Source organism: Schistocerca gregaria, chromosome 6, assembly GCF_023897955.1.
Source record: "Schistocerca gregaria isolate iqSchGreg1 chromosome 6, iqSchGreg1.2, whole genome shotgun sequence".
NCBI classification, from domain to species: domain Eukaryota; kingdom Metazoa; phylum Arthropoda; class Insecta; order Orthoptera; family Acrididae; genus Schistocerca; species Schistocerca gregaria.
In genome coordinates, this window is record NC_064925.1 from 383,353,676 (window position 1) to 383,377,151 (window position 23,476).

General features: G+C 40.1%; 1 protein-coding gene across 1 annotated transcript in view; it reads left to right on the plus strand.

The window, feature by feature from the left end:
* LOC126277887 (ATP-binding cassette subfamily G member 4-like) overlaps window positions 1-23,017 on the plus strand; it is a 307,189-nt gene extending 284,172 nt beyond the window's left edge. Inside the window, exons 10-12 of the mRNA XM_049977437.1 lie at window positions 13,004-13,159; window positions 14,776-14,982; window positions 21,271-23,017. Of these exons, the coding sequence (XP_049833394.1) occupies window positions 13,004-13,159; window positions 14,776-14,982; window positions 21,271-21,456 (549 nt within the window). The 3' untranslated portion in view covers window positions 21,457-23,017. The remainder of the gene's footprint in view (window positions 1-13,003; window positions 13,160-14,775; window positions 14,983-21,270) is intronic.
* Window positions 23,018-23,476: the final 459 nt, after the last annotated feature.

Sequence of the window (23,476 nt, forward strand, 5' to 3'; positions counted from 1 at the left end):
AAGGCAAACCTACGTTCCTAGCATTTGTAGACTTAGAGAAAGCTTTTGACAATGTTGACTAGAATACTCTCTTTCAAATTCTAAAGGTGGCAGGGGTAAAATACAGGGAGCGAAATTGTACAGAAAGCAGATGGCAGTTATAAGAGTCGAGGGGCATGAAAGGGAAGCTGCAGTTGGGAAGGGAGTGAGACAGGGTTGTAGCCTCTCCCCGATGTTATTCAATCTGTATATTGAGCAAGCAGTAAAGGAAACAAAAGAAAAATTTGGAGTAGGTATTAAAATCCATGAGGTTTGCCGATGACATTGTAGTTCTGTCAGAGACAGCAAAGGACTTGGAAGAGCAGTTGAATGGAATGGACAGTGTCTTGAAAGGAGGATATAAGATGAACATCAACAAAAGAAAAACGAGGATAAAGGAATGTAATTGAATTAAGTCGGGTGATGCTGAGGGAATTAGATTAGGAAATGAGACACTTAAGTAGTAAAGGAGTTTTGCTATTTGGGGAGCAAAATAACTGATGATGGTTGAAGTAGAGAGGATATAAAATGTAGACTGGCAATGGCAAGGAAAGCGTTTCTAAAGAAGAGAAATTTGTTAACATCGAGTACAGATTTAAATGTCAGGAAGTAGTTTCAGAAAGTATTTGTATGGAGTGTAGCCATGTATGGAAGTGAAATATGGATGATAAATAGTTTGGACAAGAAGAGAATAGAAGCTTTCAAAATGTGGTGCTACAGAAGAATGCTGAAGATTAGATGGGTAGATCACATAACTAATGAAGAGGTATTGAATAGAATTGGGGAGAAGACGAGTTTGTGGCACAACTTGCCAAGAAGAAGAGACCAGTTGGTAGGACAATGTTCTGAGGCACTAAGGGATCACCAATTTAGTATTGGAGGGCAGCGTGGAGAGTAAAAAGCATAGAGGGAGACCAAGAGATGGATACACTAAGCAGATTCAGAAGAACGTAGGTTGCAGTAAGTACTGGGAGATGAAGAAGCTTGCACAGGATAGAGTAGCATGGAGAGCTGGATCAAACCAGTCTCAGGACTGAAGACCACAACAACAACAACTTCACATGGAAACAACAGTCCTCACGAGTATCGGTACTGTAGGCTCGTAACCTCCTAGCTCCAGTAGGAGTGGACATACAAGCAAAAACATGTTTTTCCAGCACCTGGCATATAGGCTGCCCTGTATGACAAGCTTGTGGGTAAACTATCAGCCTGCTAAATCAATTTGCTTTGCAGGGCAGCCTGAATGTCAGAGGAAAGAAACAGTTTTCTGTACCCCAACATGTAGGCTGCCCTTCATGACAGGTGTGTTGTGTTGGAGTAGTGGCTTGCTTTACCAACCTGCTTTGCGTGTGGCCTGCACATCAGGAGCAAAGAAATGATTTTCAAGCCCCTGATGTTTAGCCTGCCCTTCATGACAGGCTTATTGTAGTAGTATCAGCCTTTGGTGTAGTAATCAACCTGTTTTATTAAACCTTATTGCAGGGGCTACATCTGTCAATGAGCATGGTGAGCATGGCTGGAGACAGGTTGAGATAGACAGAGGATGATGGACAGAGTGAGGAAGAGGAGGAAATCGAGAGGGAGAGGACATGAGGGACAAATGCTTGAGGCAGGCGCCAGGTGTAGAGAGGTAGTGGGCAGGTGGAAAAGGAAGAGGGGAGGCGCATATGGAAAGAGAGGCAAGAAAGATATGGTTCAAGGGAGGGAGACATATGATCAGGGAGTGAGGGGTGAAGGAAATGGACAAAGAGAGAGGGAGGAGGATATAAACAGAAAGAGAGAGTGTATAGGAGGAGATAGACAGATAGATTTTGGATGATAAGGTGGACAAACATCGCCAAAGCTGTGGGGAAAAGGATAGCCAATCATATTATTGTATGTTATTAAGAAATGTGTTACAAAACATGGTAGAAAAATATAAATTCCATTCTGTGTTTATTTTCTTCCCTTATTCCCTGTCTCTGGAGGTTCTTCTCATTGGCCGGCTTTATACACTAAGGTAGGTGTGTAGATGTAGCTAAATATAATTTATTTGCATATTCATTCACATTTTACACATCTCTACATGATGATAGATCTTCAAGGGTTTGTGAAAAGACAGAGATCATTTTTGTGATTGTTCCACAAGCTACATTAAGTTTGAATTTTTTCAGTAGAAGTGTTGTTTTGTTGTTTCTAATATTCATTAATAAGCTTTCATGTATAATGTCACAGAATGTAAATTCTCCCTTTGTTGCACATTATAAAATTATAAAAATAAAACAATATTACTGTTCTTGTCGACAGGATAGCAACTGAAAAATATGGAAATATCAAAAGATGGTGCTAAGCAAATACTATAGCATTAAATTTTTAAAAGAATTAATAACTATAAAACAGTATTTTTCACTGAAGCCATTACATTAATCTACACAAACAATGAAATCAAAAGTTCAAAAAGCATTCCCCTTTGTAGACTGCAAACAGATTTCTCTCAGAATCACTCAAACACAAAATTACAAATGGGCTAAGAAGAACTCTGGTCCCTGTTGACGTCTACAAAAACACAAATAAAGCAGATCTTCGCTGGGTAACCAAAGTTTATGGAAAATCATAACAGGATTCCATGGTGTTGTGCCCCCTTACAACAGAAAGCGGAAGTAGACTATGAAGAATTACATGTGTGGGTTATCAAGTAAGGGTGGTCAGTAATAACACTTTAAATATCGTAAATGCATGAATTAGATGCCAAGATGAGAAGAACAAACATGGCAGCACACAAGTTGTGTGTCAAGAGACATAGAACAAAATCAGTTCAAAGAGGTCAAAGTCAAAGATAGGGCAATCTGTGTCAGAGCCCCCCCTTCCCCCCCCCCCCCCCCTCCCACCACCACCACCACCAGTAGCGTGGATCACAGTGGAAGAAAGCTTCATCACTTGCCTTCATAATTGTCTTGCCGGTGCGGGGGTTGTAGACAGCAGCCAGCACAAGAAGTAGGCACCTCAGAAACTGCACTTGGTTCCGTGTGGCCAACTGCTGCATAGGCAGAAGGATGTCAGTCAAAGGCAGGTCAGCGGTGTCGGGAGACAGAATGGTAGCTATGGGAGGCACGTCAGAAGTGTCGGAAGGCAGGTTGGAGAGTGACCATGCCTGTTTCAAATGATTAACAGACACGATCTGTTGTCGTCCATGTAGATGAATTACGATTGTGTTCACACCCTGATGTAACACGCAGTGAGGCCTGAATATGGTGGTTACAAGGCCACTCGCATGGAGTCATCATGCAACATCACAAATTCACATGATGCAAGGTCCTTGTGGACGAACACAGATGTGGTGGAGTGAGGGCATGGTGGGAAAGGGGGGGGGGGGAGGGGGGGAGCGCGGATGCGGAGGTATGCAACGTACGCACAGACCAAACCCATTCAACCAGAGCCAGAAGATTCATAGTATCAGCCGATGGTGAATCGTCCATGACCTCTGCTGAAGGAAGGTGGGGTTCGCAGTATAGAACCTCAGCGAGCAATGCATTCAAGGCTTCTTTATGGGCCAAGCGAATGCTCAGAAGGGCTCAAAGGATGGCCTCGGACCATAAACCACCATGGCACATAAGTGCAGCCTTAAGAAAGTGATGCCACCGTTTGACCAGGCCATTCGCCTGCGGGTGGTAAGCCGTGATGTGGAATTTAGCAACACCACAGAGTTCGCACAGTCATGCAAAGAAAACGGACTCAAACTGTCATCCCTGGTCAATCATGAGAGACAGGGGACAGCTGAAACAAACAATCCACACTGACACGAAATAACTATTGATGGTCCAGGCAGTGCTGTCAATGAGAGGGACCGCCTCGACCCAGTGTGTTACTCGGTCAATGATTGATAAGATGTATCTGTACGCTTCGAAAAGGGGGAGGGGACCAATGATATTGATGTGGATGTGCTGAAGGCGCCCTCTTGGAACATCAAACTTGCCTAATGGAGGTTGAGCATGCCTGCCAACCTCGCTATGCTGGCACGGTACGCATGCGCGGGTCCAATTGTAGAAGTTGTGCTTCACGCCGGGCCAGACAAAGAGCTCAGTAATCAGCCTAGTTGTGGCTCATGTTCCTGGGTGAGCCAAGCTGTGCAAAGCAGTAAGAACCCCGTGATGAAGGGCGGTAGAGACCAGGGGGAGGGATGTGCCCTTAGAGAGGTCACAAAGGACCAGGGTGTCGACCCTTGCAGGATATGTGATCAGACAGAGAGTTATCACTTGTTCTCCGAAATTAATTGCTGTATATCATTGTCTTTCCCCTGAAGTCGGGCGAGATCTTCCAGATTCAATGATGTGGTAAGTACACATATGCGGGATAGGTAGTCTGCCACAACATTCTCCGCACTGCACATATAGCGTGTGTCAGAAGAGTGCTGACAGATGTAGTCCATATGGCAGAAATGCCTTGGTGGAAGGTCCTTAGCCAGGTTACGAACAGCGTCCATTAGAGCTTTGTGATTGAGTAGATGATGAAGGGTTGCCCCTCGAGATCAGTACGGAAGTGTTTAATAGCCTCACACACAGTGAGGAACTCAAGGTAGAAAGCCAACCACTAACACTAGCTCTAAGATAGTTTCTTTGAAAGGAAGCGGAGCAGTTGGGTTAAGTCCATGGTGTGCTGTTGTAAAACAACACCCACAGCAGAGTTACTGGCATCAGTTGTGATCAAAACACGGTGAAGGCCAGTTGCTATCGGAGGGGCGGAGCTCACCTGAAGTCAACAAATCCCGAACAATTTCTTTTGTGCGCAGAAGTTTGGAAACATTAAGGTGCCTGGCCTTACAACGTATGGGTGGGCCATCTGTGATGTGAATCCTATGACAAGTGCCATTACTGATGGCTAATACTCATGAAGGGAGGCCAGCAAGAGGGGTCAAGAGGAGGTCTGGAGGCAACGTAGGGTCACTGACTTTGCCGGATCATAGCAGCGTAGGCAGGACATCAGCTATGGAAAGCATCATGCAGTAGCCACGTGGTGCGAGGAATCTGGAGTATCACGAGCAGGTTCATCCTGGAGATTTGTCTGCGGTGATGCAAAAATGGCAGCAGGCGGTGGAATGCTGAACACAGGAGAAAATTGGTGAGAAGACGCAGTAGATGCATGTGTTGGTTCACCTCATTGTGGTTCTGCAGGTAGGCAACACATCGTATGCTGTTCATGTGGCAATTCAGCAAAGTCAGAGACAATGCATGTGCGTAACGCATCATTCTGGGTGCGGAGTTCATTGATTTGTGTGCGCACGTCTGACAAATCAGAGAGGCATGTAGTAATATGCTCGAGCAGAGATGCACATGTGGTAAGTGTAGCCAAGGAGGCAGAGAGTGAAGTTCTGCTGAACTTGTTTGAGCATGGAACAGTAGAACAAGATGTGTGGCAGAGTGCGGTGGCCTGCAGGTCTGGTGGAAGTTCATAATAATGTAGAAAGTCCAACCCGCTCACAGGTTCATCCACTTTGGCAACATGGAAAGTCAAATGGAAGGTGTGGGCTGGTGACAGGCGAAGCGACATTTTGATGGAGCCAAGGACTGCAATAGGACAATGATTGGCGGCAATCAAAGTGAGGTTAGCAGGTGAAAGTATGTTACCAGCGTGCTTGGCCAGTATAACACTGACGTCAGCACCAGTATCGACAGGAAAGCAAGTGCCCAATGACAAATCAGTGGTGTAGAGGTGTCGCACCACTGAAGCGAGTGGTGCAGCATCAGACAGTGGGTGCCATGAAGGAATGTGGAGGGACATGGTGCCTAAAAGTGCCTGCCGCAATCATTTGGGTAGGAGCAATGCGCACGGCAGTTGCTTGCAGCATCCCCGTACGTAGCATGGTACCAGCACAGTGGCTGGGAGGTGAGGTGGTGTGGAGATGGAGGGGGTCACAGCTGGCTGCATCAGGGCTGGTAGCCACTTGAGCTGCTGCTCGGGCGAGGTCAGTGGCTTTTGGGAGGCAGCAGGCAGTACCTGCTGTAGGCTGCCAGGTGGCAGCTCCTGACTGGCACCTGAGGTGCTGAGGTGAGCATGTTGGCCTCTGCCGGCAGAGCACAGAACTGAAGGTGCAGGCATTCCAACAGACTGTGATGGAGAAGTCATCTGTGACAGGCAGTGTCGGTGACAAATGATAGCATAAGCTCATTGAGCCACGCATAAACGAACCTCGAGCGGGTTGGCAATGTGAGACAGCAGTTGAAGTTATAGATTCGAAAGCATTTTGACCATCCACAATGTCCAAAGCGTGGCGTGAGGTAATGCTTGATCATCAATTAATGCACGGAGGTGGCGAGAGGTAATGCTTGATCATCAATTAATGGTTGGAGGCGCCACCAAAGCTGCGAAGGGGTGCGGCCATCGAGATGCTTGTCGTGAATAATGTGGTGGATAGCCTCTGCCAGGCAGTGAGAACGGCGCTCAATGAGCAGCGCTTTTACCTTCCAATATTTGTGCAAGGCAGGTGGTGAGAGAAGCAGATTGCTGATGAGGTCTGGATGAGTATCGAGGTGACTGACCAGGCAGACAAAACGTGCATCATCGTCCAAATTACAGTGGATATCCAGTACGTGATCCACTTAAGTGAACCAAGTCTTTGGGTTATCTTTCTGCAAAGCAGGCAGCTTAGGAAACCTGCTGGGTGTACATGTTGAGGCAGCACTGGTAGACAGAGAGCCATGTGAGCAGAACAGGACGCCACCAGCACCAGAAGTGCAGTAGCAGAGGACGGTGAAGTGAATCGCCTGAGGTCTGCATGGGGAGGGGGGGGAGGGGGCAGTGGCAGCCGCATGTAGCACATGGTGTGGAGTGTGCAGGTGCAAAAGTCGGTATGGTGTGTCCAAACTGCATGCCCGACACCAAATGCAGCGCAGGTGTAAAGGCCGGTGCTGTGGCAACAGCTGGTGGAAGGCGGTCACAGTATAGCCAATGGAGGGTTGACCCAGAAACTGGAGTGGGCAGAATGGCTGGTGTCATTACGAAAGTGAGCAGAAGGCAGTCATGGCTTAGCCACGGAGTGACGGTCGTGGAAACCAGCATGGTCGAGATAACCAACAGCACCGAGATGACGTGCCGGGGACTGGAAACTGGCATGGTCGAGGCAACCAGCATCGCCGAGATGATGTGCTGGGGGTGCTGTGACACAAGGCATATACAAATGTGCAACCCCATGCATAGAAATGTTCGAATCACAGTTCTGGAACTTTGTCGGCACTTCAAGCCAAACCAAAGGAGACTGCGTAGCTGAGGGATAAACCACAATGTCCTTATCTGGATGATCATCCACAATGTCCTTAGGTGGCGTGCACTGTCTGTGCTGTGGCTGTTGTTGAGCTGCCCCACTTGACAGTGGTATGTTCAGCCGGTTAAGGTTCAGTGACTGTCGGTGTGGTCGGGCGTAATTGTTCACTTCTAACCAAACGTGCATTAGGTACACTTGACCACTCTTGGTCACAGGCACAATTAATAGGATGCATGGCAATAACACCAAAAGACACTGGTAGATCCATTGTTCTGAATACAATGTGGGCTGGCACATCAAGTCTGTTAATGATGAAGAGAAGCACAAAATCACTCGCGATCACATGACGATGATGTCAGGGTCACCACTGTGAGTATCATGTAAGGCTGGTCGGTTGTAACACACTTTAAATATCGTAAATGCATTTATTAGATGCTGAGGCAAGAAGAACAAAATGGCAGTACACAAGTTGCACACCGAGAGACATAGAACAAAATCAGTTCAGAGGTCAGAATCAAAGATAGGGTGCTCTGCACCAGAGACACCACACATGTTTGCCATTAGCTGTACAAATTTATTCTTTATTTTCTACCAGTTTTGATCCTTGTGTTATTACGCTAATGATCATTCTGTTTACTCATACTGAAGTCAATCTGTGCTGGTATCAAAATCATGATCTGTTATATGTGGTTCTGTAAACATTTTATCCAAGAGAAAGTTTAACTGCATACCCACCGAAGATCATTTGTAAGACCAAGACTCATATAAAATAAATGAGAAATTTTTACAGCTGATGGCTGACATGCATTTCTTCAAATTTCTGACAGCTGTGTACATTCACCTTATTAAATTATTAGCAAGCAGAATATCCCAAGATCATTGTCATCAGAATTGTGTATCTAGTAGGTTGGTATTGCTTTCCTGATTGCTTTCCTGATCTTCTGTCAAATCAGTAAACAGATTAAAACATCTGACCATAAGTGCAGCATCTATAAATTTCCAAGAAGGCTAATTAAAAAGATGCACACAACTATAGCCCTACATTGCAGATATCAGTCTGTTGTGGAATTTTAGGATGCTTTCTGTGCTTGTATATTATGACCTTAAAAAATCAAAATATATTCACAGGCTTTGTTGACCCAGAAAAAGTGTTCAACAATGTAAAATTATGCAAGAAGTTCTAAATTTTGATAAAAATAGGTGTAAGCTACAAGGGATGACAATTAATATTCAATATTCATAATAACAAAGAAAGAAAAATAAAAATGGAAGCCCAAAAACAATGTGCTTCAATTAGAAGGGATGTAACATAAGGATGTAATCTACAGTTCAATCTGTATGTCAAAGAAGTGATAAGGGAAATAAGATAAAGGTTCAAGAGTGGAATTAAAGTTCAGGATGAAAAATTATCAGTGAATCATGGACTGTGGGAGAACTGCAGAAGAAGAAAATCAGAGCATTTGAGAGGTGGTACTACTGCAGGATGTTGGAAATTAGTTTGATAAGATAATGCATGAGGAGGTTCTCAGCAGTGTGGGTGAAGAAAGACTGTTGATATACTTTCCGGGATGTGAGGTCGTGGTCCAAGAACTTTTCTGCTCCTTACATTTCTTCCAGGACTGCACTGGACTTCCTCAGGTGCGTTGCTCCGCTGAGTCTTGCCGACTGACTGGTCGGGTGTCTGAGAGCGACTTATATATTGTGAGAAAGGGGGGCATGGTTCAGGTGACATGTGATGAGCAGTGATAATCCATAGCAAAGATAAGGTTGACTATCAATTACCACCTTGTCAAAGATAAAAGTTGTTAGCAATTTTGTAGAGCCACTGTCCATATATCGCAATTTTGTAGAGCCACTGTCCATATATCGCTAAGTTTCATAGCCTCCTCTTTCCTATTAAAATTATCGTGATCTTTATAAATTTCAATAGCTTCTCTGTATAGCCGAGGATAGTAATTTAACGTTGTAGATAAAACTTCGGTATCCAAAAACTTCACTTGGTGGTTGCCTGGTTGAAGAGCATGTTCCGCTACAGCTGATTTTTCTATTTTTCCAAGTCGACAAAGACTTTTATGCTCTTTCAGTCGCGTATTTATGCTTCTTTTGGTAGTACCAATATAAACTTTACCACAGGTACATGGAATTTTATACACACCACATGTCGACAGGGGAAGGCGTTTATCCTTCACAGATCGTAGTAGTTGACTTATTTTCTTTGTTGGTTTAAAGACCGGTTTTATGTCATGTTTTCGTAAAATCTTACCGATCTGATCTGTTACTTTTTTAATAAAAGGGGAGAACTACTGTATTTTTCTGTCGTTGTGGTTCATTCTTATCTTTTGGTCTTCTGTTCCTTGGATGCAAAATTCTATTTATCTCTTTTTTTGAGTAGCCGTTATTTTCAAAAGCCTGTTTCAGATGTTTCACTTCAGCATCCAAATGTTCAGGTGTACATATCCGTTCGACTCGATTGACAAGACTTTATGACACCCCTTTTTTGCGGTGGATGATGATTAGAATTTTTATGTAAATATCTGTCCGTATGTGTTGCCTTCCGAAAAACTTTATATTCCAAGCTTCTATCGGACCATCTCATAACTAAGACATCCAAGAAAGATATTCTGTTATCCTTTTCTATTTCCATGGTAAACTGTATGTTTGGGTGAATTTTATTTACATAATCAAAGAAATCGTCTAAGGCCTTTCTGCCATGGGACCAAACCACAAATGTGTCATCTACATATTGATACCAACGAGACGGTTTGTTATTAGCTGTGTACGGATATGTACACCTGAACATTTGGATGCTGAAGTGAAACATCTGAAGCAGGCTTTTGAAGAGGGGGAAAAAAACAACAAAAACAAAAAAACGGCTACTCCAAAAAAACAGATAAATAGAATTTTGCGTCCAAAGAACAGAAGACCAAAAGATAAGAATGAACCACAACAACAGAAAAATACAGTAGTTCTCCCTTTTATTAAAAAAGTAACAGATCGGATCGGTAAGATTTTACGAAAACATGACATAAAACTGATCTTTAAACCAACAAAGAAAATAAGTCAAGTACTACGATCTGTGAAGGATAAATGCCCTCCCCTGTCGACATGTGGTGTGTATAAAATTCCATGTACCTGTGGTAAAGTTTATATTGGTACTACCAAAAGCAGCATAAATACGCGAATGAAAGAGCATAAAAGTCTTTGTCGACACGGAAAAATAGAAAAATCAGCTGTAGCGGAACATGCTCTTCAACCAGGCAACTACCAAGTGAAGTTTTCAGATACCGAAGTTTTATCTACAACGTTAAATTACTATCCACAGCTATACAGAGAAGCTATTGAAATTTATAAACATCATGATAATTTTAATAGGAAAGAGGAGGCTATGAAACTTAGTGATATATGGACAGTGGCTCTACAAAATTGCTAACAATTTTTATCTTTGACAAGGTGGTAACCGATAGTCAACCTTATCTTTGCTATGGATTATCACTGCTCATCATGTGTCACCTGAACCATGCCCCCCTTTCTCACAATATATAAGTCGCTCTCAGACATCCGACCAGTCAGTCGGCAAGACTCAGCAGAGCAGCGCCTCTGAGGAAGTCCAGTGCAGGCCTGGACGAAACGTAAGGAGCAGAAAAGTTCTTGGACCACGACCTCACATCCCGGAAAGTATATCAGCAGCCATGTCACCCAGTCATGAAAGCCTTCATTCTGCAATGAAGAAAGACTGTATGGAAAACACTGACAAAAATAAGAGGCACAATAATAGAATGTGTATTACAGAGAGAGCTGTAGAGGGGTAAAAATTGTAGGGGAAGACAGAGATTGGAATATATCCAACAAATAATTGAGGACATAAGGTGCAAGTGTTGGTTGCAAGTGCTACTCAGGTGAAGAGCTTGGAATCCTGCATCAAACCAGTCAAAAACTGATGACTCTCAAAAATAAAAAAAAGTCCCAGTGCAGCACAAAATTTCAAATGTTGCTTTATGTACCACAGCTGTACCTATTACAATTAGGTTTAACTTCAGGAACAAATTTCGTTATTTGAAACTGTAGTTCATCATGAAATATAAAATATGTATAAGGAAAATATGGGCCTGTAACAAAAATTACAATAGTCTATCACTTCTTGTTGTCTTGATTTTAAAACCTGCAAGGAAATCACAGAATGTTCAAGTGTGTGACAATGAATTAATAACCTATAACAAGATATAGATAAGTGTGTGACATACAGAAGTTTGGATCAGTCCAGGGAACATGCTCAGATAATCTAAGCAGTAAGGCAACTGCTCACAATAATTGGGAAGTCTGGGTTTGGGTCCCGGTCCACCATAGATTTTCATATGTCACTTTAGGTAGTACATCTATACCTATTATAGTTAAGTTGAATTTCAGGAATAATTTTTAAATAATGTTTGTGTAAAACCCAGCTCATTTGGCTCATCGTCTGCTACAAGGCTATATATACCAGCACCCAGAGTGGCACTGTTTTCCTTGACTTCCAGAAGACATTTGATGCAGTTCCACATGACACCTAATGAACAATGTATGAGAGTAAAAACTATTAGAGTAATTTTGTGATTGGGTTGATAGTAACTTAACAAATAGGATGCAGCATGTCATACTAAATGTAGTGAAATTTTCAGATGGAAAACTGACTTAACGAATACATCCAGGGTATGTTATAAGACCATTACTTTCCATACACAAATAATATAGAGGATAACGTTGGGAGCTAATTGACACTGTTTGCAGACAATGCTGATGCAAACAGACAAGTTACAATGTTAAAAATGTATGAAGACTTGAACAGGATTGACTTTTGACTCAAGAATTGTCAGTTGACTCTTAACATGAACAAATGTAAAATATAGCACTTAAATAGGCAGAAAGACAAAGTGTTGCATGATTACATGATTACCAACCAAATCACTGGAAGTTTTCATAACCATTAAATATCTGGAAGTATGTGTACCAAGTGATTTAAAACACATAAATTGTAGGATAGGTAGATGCCAGGCTGAGATTCATTTGAAGTTAATTTAGTAAGTGTGGAAATGTACAGAGATGTCCAGCCAACCACATTGGCAGACGCTGAAAAAGAGGCATAGTGTTTCAGGGAGTACATTTCAAAACTGTACATATCTAGAGCAGTCAACCTGTATAATGTTTCTCCTTACATAAATCTCAAAAAACACCATGAAGGTAAAATTAGAGAAATTTAAGCTCACACTGATGCTTACAGTTGTACTTCCTACACACCATTAATGAGTGAAACAGTAAAGAGGAGAAACAACAGTGGTACACAATATTTAATGGCTTGCAGAGTATAAATGTAGGTATAGAAGTGGTCAAGGTGACATCTCATTGCAAAATGTATGTGGCCAGAAGGGCTGTGTAGCCTTGTGGCTGAGTTGTGACCTTTCGATTCTGTCTACATTTCTAACGGCACTGTTGGTAAAGCAGGCAATTTAAAAGTTTGAGTGGGGTACCAGATTTACTACAGACGCCAAAGAGGTAGAGCAAGGATTTCACATGGTGGTGGTGGCCAAAAAGTGTACTGCTGTTGTTTGCTGGAGTGTTTTAACATGTGCTGAACTTATGAGTTTCAATAATAAGCATATATCCACTGTTTGTGGAAATACTATAGAATAATTCAAACATATAAATGAGTGTATATTATTCTATTTTTTATGTTTAATTTATCATTTAAACAACACTTACATAATTCCTTTGCTGCAGATAATATTTGGAATGATCTTTACTCTGTTTGCCTATCTGCTGTGTGGACACCCTGTTGAAATTAGCAGATTTCTACTTTTCTCATTGTTTGGCATCCTAGTTGGAATGGTTTCTGAAGGTCTTGGTCTGATTATGGGATCCATATTCAATGTTGTGGTAAGTATAATACTCTACATAGAACTCAGCTCTTTAAGTTACATAAGACATGCAGACCAAATAAAAATATCTGAAAACATTAGTTCTGTTTCATAACGCATGAAGTCTACATGATAAAATTTATTTGCATTTGAATTTGATGAGGACAATCTGAAAAGAAAAACCAAATATACTGTAAAAGTAAAAATCACAAGTTGGCAGGTCAGAGGCAGAACAGCGATGGTTTCATTAATAATTCCACATTACATCCTTAATAGATTTGTTTTTGGACAGGGTACACCTTGAGAAAAATACAATTTTTATCTTTTCTTTCATTTCACATATATGTTGTGCTGAAGTTTCAGCGATCATCAATGGGCTTTTATTATCTGTCTATAAAACAGAAAGGTGCATGTGCTGTTCTTTGTTGCAGTAGTTTAACATCTATTGAACAACTGAGGTGCAATAATAATGCATGAATCCACTGTCTGTGGAAATATTGCAAGAGAATTCAAACATGTAAATAAGTGTATATTACTCCTCCTCCTCCTCCTCCTCCTCCTCCTCTTACTACTACTACTACTACTACTACTACTACTGCTACTATTATTATTAATATTTTCATTCAAATGGTGATTTTGAAAAAACTTCTATAATTCCTTTATGATCTTTACACTATTTGCCTGTGAAAAGTAAAACAGAAAGATAATAAAAACCCACTGATGATATTGAAACTTCTGTGAAAAATGTCTAGTAAATAAATGAAAAGATAAAATTTGTTTTTCTCCAGGCGGACCCCCTCCAGAAACAAATTTATTTGTAATAAAATACAGACAGTTGAGCTTCAACCTTAAGACGATTATGTTCTTAATGTTCTGCAAAGCTTCATTTCATTATGAATCAGTTTTCAACTGCTCAGGCCATTTACAGGTGACAACTGATGGTTGCCACCATAAACAACAGATTTTATGTTGTCTGAATACAGGAATAGAGGTGTTTCAAAAGCAAGTGGAATTATATCTGTGCTCCTTTGTGTCTCCTGTTTTCTGACCCTAGAAAAATGTTTATAGACAAAAATTAAAATTAACATTCATGTTATATTGGAGAATGCCTGAAAATATTTTAAAATAATAGTGGAGAATTCACTGCTATGTTTTCTGAAAGACCTTTTCAAGAATGTAAGAAACAGAATTATTAAGGTATAATGTATCTGTAACTGAATTAACAATATTGTGAAAAGGAAAGTTGCTAAGTCATAGATAGGCACAAAAATAAGACTGTCACAAATATGGCTTTCAGCCAGTAAGGCCTTCACCAAAATTAGATGACAAACACACACATATACACTCAAGTAAATGCAACTCACACACATGACTGGAGTTCAGGTGTCTGTGGCCTCTGATGCTTGAGACTGCAGTCATGTGTGTGTGTGTGTGTGTGTGTGTGTGAGTGCAGTAAGGGAATAACTGTTGGTTTTTGATAGCGGTACTTCTTTCCTGGTTTAGATATAGAGATGATAACTTAAGTTTTCCAGACTTCATGTACTTCTTCCTCACACCATAGGTAGCTGAAAATTTTAAGCAAGTTAGTTAAGGCAGATGAATGAGAACTGATGTTTCAAATATATTTCATTGCAGAATGGTTCAATAATGGCTCCTGCAACAGTTGCACCAATGTTAGTGTTGTCAGCATATGGATTTGGCCATGGAACAGCAATGGAGCCTGTCATGACTGTCCTCAGTGGCTTCAGTTATCTGCGCTATGGTTTAGTAGGGCTTACATCGGCATTATACAGTCATGGAAGAGCCCCACTGTACTGTGATGATGTTTTTTGTCTTTATAAGGTAGGGTTTAGGTTAAGCCTTTTATTTTAAAATACTGTCGCATAAACACAAACTACATTTCTCAGTTCAGAGCAGGCTGTTATTTGTTGAACTCTTTAAGACATGACTTTGATAGTTTTATTTTAAGGATATATTTGTAGTGTTGTGAACTAATTCTACAAGATGTCTGTTGTCCTCATAACAGTATAGCACATATTGTACCTAAAAATATATTACTGGTACCATTAAACTTTTTTCATATTAGCATTTTCTCCATTTAATAATAATTGTAAACATTGTGGCAGCTGAAGTAGGATGAAAAAATTGAGACTTCCCTTGTTCATAATTATTATGTGTGTGATTTTGTCCACTATGGAATTTTTAATTTTATCTCTATATCATGTCCCTTCTCAAAATATTTTCACCATCTGGAATAATTTACATTTTCAGTGGTTTTCCGAAAATGTGACAGATGACTCTTTTGTTGTGCTTTTGTTTTACATGGGCCCAATTTATTGTTTGTCTTGTGTGTGTGGTGGTGGGTTGGGGAAAGGGGAGGGGGGAGTGCATATGCACCTACGGATGTGTGTGTATTCTGTCATCTTCAAATTCCTGTGGCACTGAATAGAGGTTGTTCATCTTTCCAGCATATCAGTAACAGCATGAAGTTCTTTGATTATTTAATTGTTTCATAGGTCAAACTTTTAAAATAATTATTCATTGCAATATTTCAATAGTACTCATCATTGCTAAATTCAAGTCAGAATGGATTGTTGACAGCAAATTTTGTCAGAAAATGATTGCAGTATGAAGCTATTTTTAGCATTCCCTAGATGCTTAAAACATACCTACATGATGTGTATATGTGAATTCCACTCTCAAACTTTTTGGACTGTGTGTCCTTTGAGATGTTTTCTTATCCAATTGATATGGCACCACTCAGAGCATTACTTTAACTGTTTAGCACAACTACACACATCTCTCTTCTTGTATACGAAGTAAGTCATAGGCTGAAACACCCATTTAACAGCTACTGACATATATTCAATCATTTTTGTAATAGAAAATTAAATGTGCAAGTTTTAATCTGCTGTGATAATTCCTTATTTATTACACAAGTGGCTAACAAAATTACATACCACAGACTTGCAGTCTTCATAGTCTCATTCAAAATATAAATCTCACACAAAACTATATTCTAATGACACTTCTTCTTCCCTTCTACATTGACTCACTGTGAAGTGCATGGTAGAGGGTACATTCCACTCTACAAGTTATTAAGATTTCTTCCATTTCCATTCACATATGGAATGTGGGAAGAATGATTGTTTGAATGCCTCTGTGCATGCAGTAATTATTCTAATCTTATCCTCATCATCACTGATATGCAAAGGGTTACAGTATATTCTTAGAATCATCATTTAAAGCCAGTTCTCCTCCAACATGTCAAGCAAAGCTGTGACCATTCATTCTGCCATTCTCTGTGTACATTCAGTATTCCCTGTTGGCCCTGTTTGGTATGGATCCCACACACTTGAGCAATGTTTTAGAACTGGTCACATGAGTTATATGTAAGCAATCTTCTTTGTAGACCGGTTGCACTTCCCCAGTATTCTACTAATAAACAGAAGTCCACCACCTACTTTATCCATGACTGAACTTATGTGATCATTCCATTTCATACCCCTACAAATTGTTACACACAGGTACTTGTACAAGTTGACTGATTCCAGCAGTGGCTCACTGATATACTCATAGGATTCTACATTTTCTTGCTTTGTGAAGTACACAATTTTACATTTCTGAACATTTAAAGTAAGTTTCCAATCTTTGCACTGCTTTGAAATCTTATCAAAATCTGACTGAATATTTAGACACGTCTTTCAGACAGTACTTCATTATATATAATTGCATCTTCTGCAAAGAGTCTGAGGTTACTCTTCATATTATCTGCAAGTCACTAACATACAACATGAACAGCATGTGCCCAATACACTTCCCTGGGCACATCCAAAGTTATTTCTACATCTGATCACAACTCTCCATCCAGGATAAGATGCTATGTCCTCCCTACCAAAAAGTCCTCAGTCCAGTCACAAATTTCACTTGCTACCCCACATGATCATACTTTAAACAATAAGCACAGGAGCAGAACTGAGTCAAATGCTTTTTGGAAATCTAGAACTACTGCATGTACCTGACTGCCTAGACCCAAGGCTTTCAATAAGGCATGAGGGAATAGTGTGTTTTTGGTAACACATGATCAATGTTTTTTTTTTCCGAATCCTCCATTGAGGAGGTCATTCTGTAAGAGAAATTTCATTATGTTTGATGTCAAGGATATTCGATAGTAGTTTTGTGGATCACTTCTACTACCCTTCTTGTAGACGGGCGTGACCTGAGCTTTATTCCAAGAATTGGGATGGTCTTTTGTTTGAGGGATCCACAGTAGATTATAGTTAGAAGAGGGGCTAACTCAAACAAATTCTGTACAGTATCTGGCAGGGATTCCATAGCAATTTCAGGTGTTTTTTCAGCACCATTGACACTGAAAGTTATTTCATTCATCTTTTTCATGGTACTAGGACTAATTTGGGGCAGTTCTTCTGGTTTTTCCTTGAAAGGAACGTTTGAAAATAGAGTCAATCATTTCAGCTTTTGCTTGCTGGATACTAAGCTTGGTGCCACTAACAGCATTTGCACACAACCTGAATTTCTTTGGTTATTGTGAAAGTTCACTTGACAATAATCTGTTCTGGTAGTCATTGAAGGCTTCCTGCGTTGCTCTCTTGACAGCCAAATGTGTTTCACTAAACATCTCTCTATCTATAACCCTATGCTTTGTTTTACACCTATTATGCAATAATCTCTGTTTCTTTAGGAGTTTCTTTATAGTGACTGTATACCATGGGAACCCCTCACATTACGAACTATTCTACTAGCTTCATATCTCTCCAATGTATGGTCAACTTCAAATAAAAAAGTAGATATTAAATATCATTGCTCAATATGTACTCTGTTTTATAACGTTCTCATTCCATTTTACATAAATACTGTCATATTGTATGATTATATTTTGTCTTGTTTTTGATATTATGCATTAGTGATTTAATTTATATTCTTTGAGGCATCAGTTTCATATATGAAACTGCTACATATTTTCCTTACTTTCCATTTCTTATTCTAAAGTAAATGATACAACTTTTGATTAAAACAACACTTCTTAATAATTACTCTTTCTAGTCACCATATAGCGGAGATGCTGAGTCACGATAGGCACAATAAAAAGATTCACACAATCGGAGCTTTCGGCCATTAAGGCCTTTGTCAGCTGTAGACACACATACACACACGCACACACACACTCATGCAAATGCAACTTGCACACACGTCTGCAGTCTCAGAGAGCTGAAACTACACTGCACGCAGCAGCACCAGTGCATGATTGGGGTGGTGACTGGGTGGGGGTAAGGAGGAGGCTGAGGCGGGGAGGGGCAGTATGGTGCGAGTGGTGCCCTGCTCGTCACTATTGATGCCACAAGGCCTTACTGCTATTGAACACTACCTTTCCAGATGCCCTGTGGATTCCAAACCAACAACCTCCTTCCTAGTTTCAGTGACCAACGATATCCTCACCCACATTTACTTCTCCTTTGAAGGCCTTACCTACAAACAAATCTGCGACACGGCTATGGGCACTAGCATGGCACCATCCTATGCTAACCTATTCATGAGCCATCTAAAGGAATCCTTCCCAAAAGCCCAGAATCCTAAACCCCTCACATGGTTCAAATTCATTAATGACATCTTTGCTATCTGAATTGAAGGTGAGGACACCTTTATTCACATTTCTCCAGAACCTCAACAACTTCTCCCCCATTTGCTTCACCTGGTCCTACTCAACCAAACAAGCCACCTTCCTAGATGTTTACCTCCACCTCAGAGATGGCTACATCAGTACCTCCATCCATATCAAACCTACTAACTACCAGCAATACATCAACATTGACAGTTGCCACCCATTCCATACCAAGAAGTCCCTTCTGTACAGCCTAGCTACCTGTGGTCGTCGCATCTGCAGTCATGAACAGTCCCTCTCTAGATGTACCGAGGGTCTCACTGAAGCCTTCACTGAGCAAAATTATCCTCCCATCCTCGTACAAAAACAAATCTCCCGTGCCTTATCTTCCAGTCTCCCACCACCTCCCAAACTCCCACAGTCCGGCCAGAGAGGAACATTCCCCCTTGTAACTCAGTACTATCCAGCACTGGAGCAACTGAATTACATTCTCTGCCAGGGTTTCGATTACCTTCCATCGTGCCCTGAAATGAGAAATGTCCCACACACTATCCTTCCTACCCCTCCTACCATGGTATTCCGCCGTCCACCGAACCTACACAATGTACTCGTCCATCCTTACACAATCCCTCCTCCCAATCCCTTACCTCATGGCTCATACCCCTGTAATATACCTAGATGCAACACCTATCCCATACATCCTCCTCCCACTACCTACTCCAGTCTGGTCACTAACATCACCTATACCATCAAAGACAAGGCTACCTGTGAAACCAGTCATGTGGTCTACAAGCTAAGCTGCAATCACTGTGCTGCATTCTACGTAGGCATGACAACCAACACGCTGTCTGTCCCCATGAATGGCAACCAAGAAATTGTGGCCAAAAAACAAGTGGACAACCCTGTAGCTGAACATGCTGCCAAACATGATACCCCTCATCTCAATGACTGCTTCACAGCCTGTGCCATATGGATCCTTTCCACAACACCAGCTTCTCTGAATTGCGCATGTGGAAAATGTCCCTGCAATACATCCTACGTTCTCGTAACCCTCCTGGCCTCAACCTTCGTTAGTCACTGTCCTCACCCATCGAGCCCCCTCCTTTTTCCCATTCCAGCACTGCACAGCCATCATTTCACCACCACACCCAGTCTTTTAATTTATTTTTATTTTTATTTCTCTCCTTTCCACTACTTACCCCCTCTCCCCTCCACACCTTCTCTCCTACCCTCCGTCTAAACTGCACTGCTTCACTGTCCACCACTCCCACCATACTATCCGTCCCCTTCCCTGCCCCAGCCTCCTCCTTACCCCCACCCAGTCGCCACTCCCATCATGCACTGGTGCTGCTGCTCGCAGTGTAGTTTCATCTCTCTGAGACTGCAGACGCGTGTGCAAGTTGCGCTTGCATGAGTGTGTGTATGTGTGTCTACTGATGACAAAGGCCTTAATGGCCAAAAGCTATGATTGTGTAAATCATTTTATTGTGCCTATCACGACTCAACATCTCCATTATATGATGAGTAGCAACTTTCCTTCTCTCGTACTGTTTCATTCCATCCTGGATTTTCCATTGTTTAATTACTCTGTCTGTAGATTTTGTAGATTTCCCTATTTGTTTCCAAAAACACTCTGATTGCCTGGTGGTAGCCACACTCTCCTTGATGATTTTTAAATTGCAGTCAAAAAGGAAAATAAACTTATCAAGGCATATGTCAATTTTGGAATTACCATTAGACTCATTGTAAGCTTCACTAAAGTCAACATTGTCACTTAACTGTTTTAGAAGAGTCAACACCTAAGCAGTTTTACTACCTAAATACAGTTTTATATGTCCTTTAACATTTGATATGTCATATCCATAACTGTGACAAGTCTGCATTTAATTTACATTTCTATATTTCTCTGAGTGACAAACACTGAAGCATCACATATTTTTCAAAGAGCAACAGTTTTGATTTAAGTCTAATTTTTACACAGAATATTATTTACAGAGTTAATTTATTAGTAATCTTTAACACCGTAATATTTCAAAAACAATGTATTTTAATGTTCTGCTACTGATTCCTAATATAATGTTACATGTTATGAATTGCCTCCACACTGAAATTGTTATTATTGCTTTTATTGTTATTATTATTATTATTATTATTATTATTATTATTATTATTATTATTATTATTATTGTCTTCACCATTATTTACTGTACCATTTGGTATGCATTGCTCTGTGCCCTTGTCTACAATATATAATTCTGCTGTCACTATCGAAACATTTCATTCATCATCATCCTACAACTTGTACAAACTCTACAGCTACAGTTTACTGTATCATGACATACATTCTTAGATTCCATAACTAAAAATAACTATTTAGATACCTAGTACCTATTTAACAAAATTTTCACCAAATATTTTATATATTTTGCCAAGAATATCTCACTTGGCAGTCACTTATATCACTATTATAACTACATTTGCATTGTTAATTTGAATTGTTTTGTTTTCAGGACCCAAAACGGCTACTTCGAGATGTTGGAATGGATGGAGCATCAACACTGATTCAATTTGTTGCTCTTGTGGGATTCATCTTTTTTTATCGTACTATAGCTTACTTTGCTCTCCGGTACAGGCTCACCATAGAATTTTCAAACAAGCTACTCAGCTATATTGCAAAGATTTTGAGGAGGAAATGAATCCTTTTTCTTTTATTTGGGGCAAAAAAGTTTTCAAGTGTCCAGTATGGTATCACAACAGCAGTGACTGTAAAATTTGTACTGTGGCAAATATGGCACGTGTTTCACAACATTACATTTTGGCAGTATTATAAAGAGGAGATATTTACAAGTGATCTGAAGATCTGTGAAATATCCAATTTCAAAAACATATAACAAGAAATAAGAACACTATAGCACCTGCTCCAATGGAATTGTACAAGATATGTGAAATGCACCATGCACATGTAGACAGCAGTTAGTGACAGAGCACAAGTGTATTTGGTGCCAGTAAAGGACTAAGAACAATAAATGCTGTGTCCTTAATGCTTCAAACAGATAGGAAGGACAAAACAGATCATATAAGATGATAAATGTTTTCATCATATATCAGTTCACAGACATGGACTAAAATGTGTTTATCACTAATGTTGCACAGAATGATATTGTATAAATGTGAATTCTCTGGAAACAAAGTAGAAAATAAGCATTTTCCACATAAATATGAAAATGATGATTGTTGAAATGATTTTGATTATGTTGGATAAATTGTATAACTCCAGTTCCAGTTTGTTCCCAGTGCCATTCTAACGGTGGTACATTTTGTGAATAGTAGTAGTAAAGTAAAGCTGCATGCCCTCGGGAAAAATTACGGCCGTAGTTTTCCCTTGCTTTCAGCCGTTTGCAGTACCAGCACAGCAAGGCCGAATGGAAGTCTATATGCTGTGTGCTGTAATCTCAAGTTATCCCATCTGCTTAATATCAATCTGCTAGTCTATCAAGATTAGTAAATTCCAAAAAAAGATACATTTTACAAAGTTTTGTTATGAGCACCTAAATAGTTTTCTTTATTTTTGTGGTATTCATTTATTTGTGTGGTAGCTCATTCTATAAAATTACAGGTTAAAAATAAAGTAACATGTTGTTTTTATCTGAGGTACCAATGAAATTACAGTTCATTTGTTAAGCAAAGAAATGGAGTAAGTGATGTCATGCAGTGCAAAGTTGTATCACAGTTGGCAGTAGCTAACAATCTTTGAAACAATTTTCTTTTTTAATATCATTTTTATGAAAACTGGAAGTCAGCTACGGGGACATGTTACATCTTGCATGATTTTAGTCATCAATAGTACAATAGCAATATATCATGGTTCCAGTGAATACCTTAATACTCTAATAGTGATAATGATAGTACGCCAAATATCTGTGATTTTTATTACTTAAGAGTAAGGTTGTGTCACAGTGTGACATGGTTTTAATTCCTTTAAATCTGTGATTTATGTACTTATCATGTAAAGTTCAACTGTAAGTTATTGAATTGCATAGAATTGTTACTTCATATAACATCTAATCAATTAGTCTTTTTGTGTACAGTGTACTTCATAATGGTAGCCTTTCTCATTGCTAAGCAAATTTACCTCATAGTGAAGTCACTTTGGTGACAAAAATGAAGATATTTTTGTATAATATCAGAACAGTTGCATAGAAATATATGTTGTTTCTCATAAGATGGTTTAATATATTTAATAAATATTTGAAAATATGTGTGTCTATTTTCCTTACAAACCTAATGATGTACATACAATGTATAAGTTACAACTGAGATGTAACACATCATTTTAGGGAAAATGATGTGTTACAGTCTCTGTCCTTTTAGACAATGAAAGATGATCATTACAGTTAATAAATGTTTTCATTAACAATTATGTTTTGGGCAGCATATTGTGGGAGAAATTGTCTATTATCATGTGCAGGTAATATGAGTTATATGGGCACCGTACATCTGCAATACGGGATAACAAGTTTAGCATCTCCACTTGCTGTGGGCCATTTATTCTTAGACATCGTGGCTTGATGGTATGTTGTGGCCACGGAGAATGGCCTCACAATAACAACAGTGATGATGTAGAAGGAGAAACAGTTTTAAAACTGCTGCTCTGCCTTTTGTCCTCAGATGTCTTGCTTTCTGCCAAAATATATTCTTGTTGTGCAGTCTAATGAG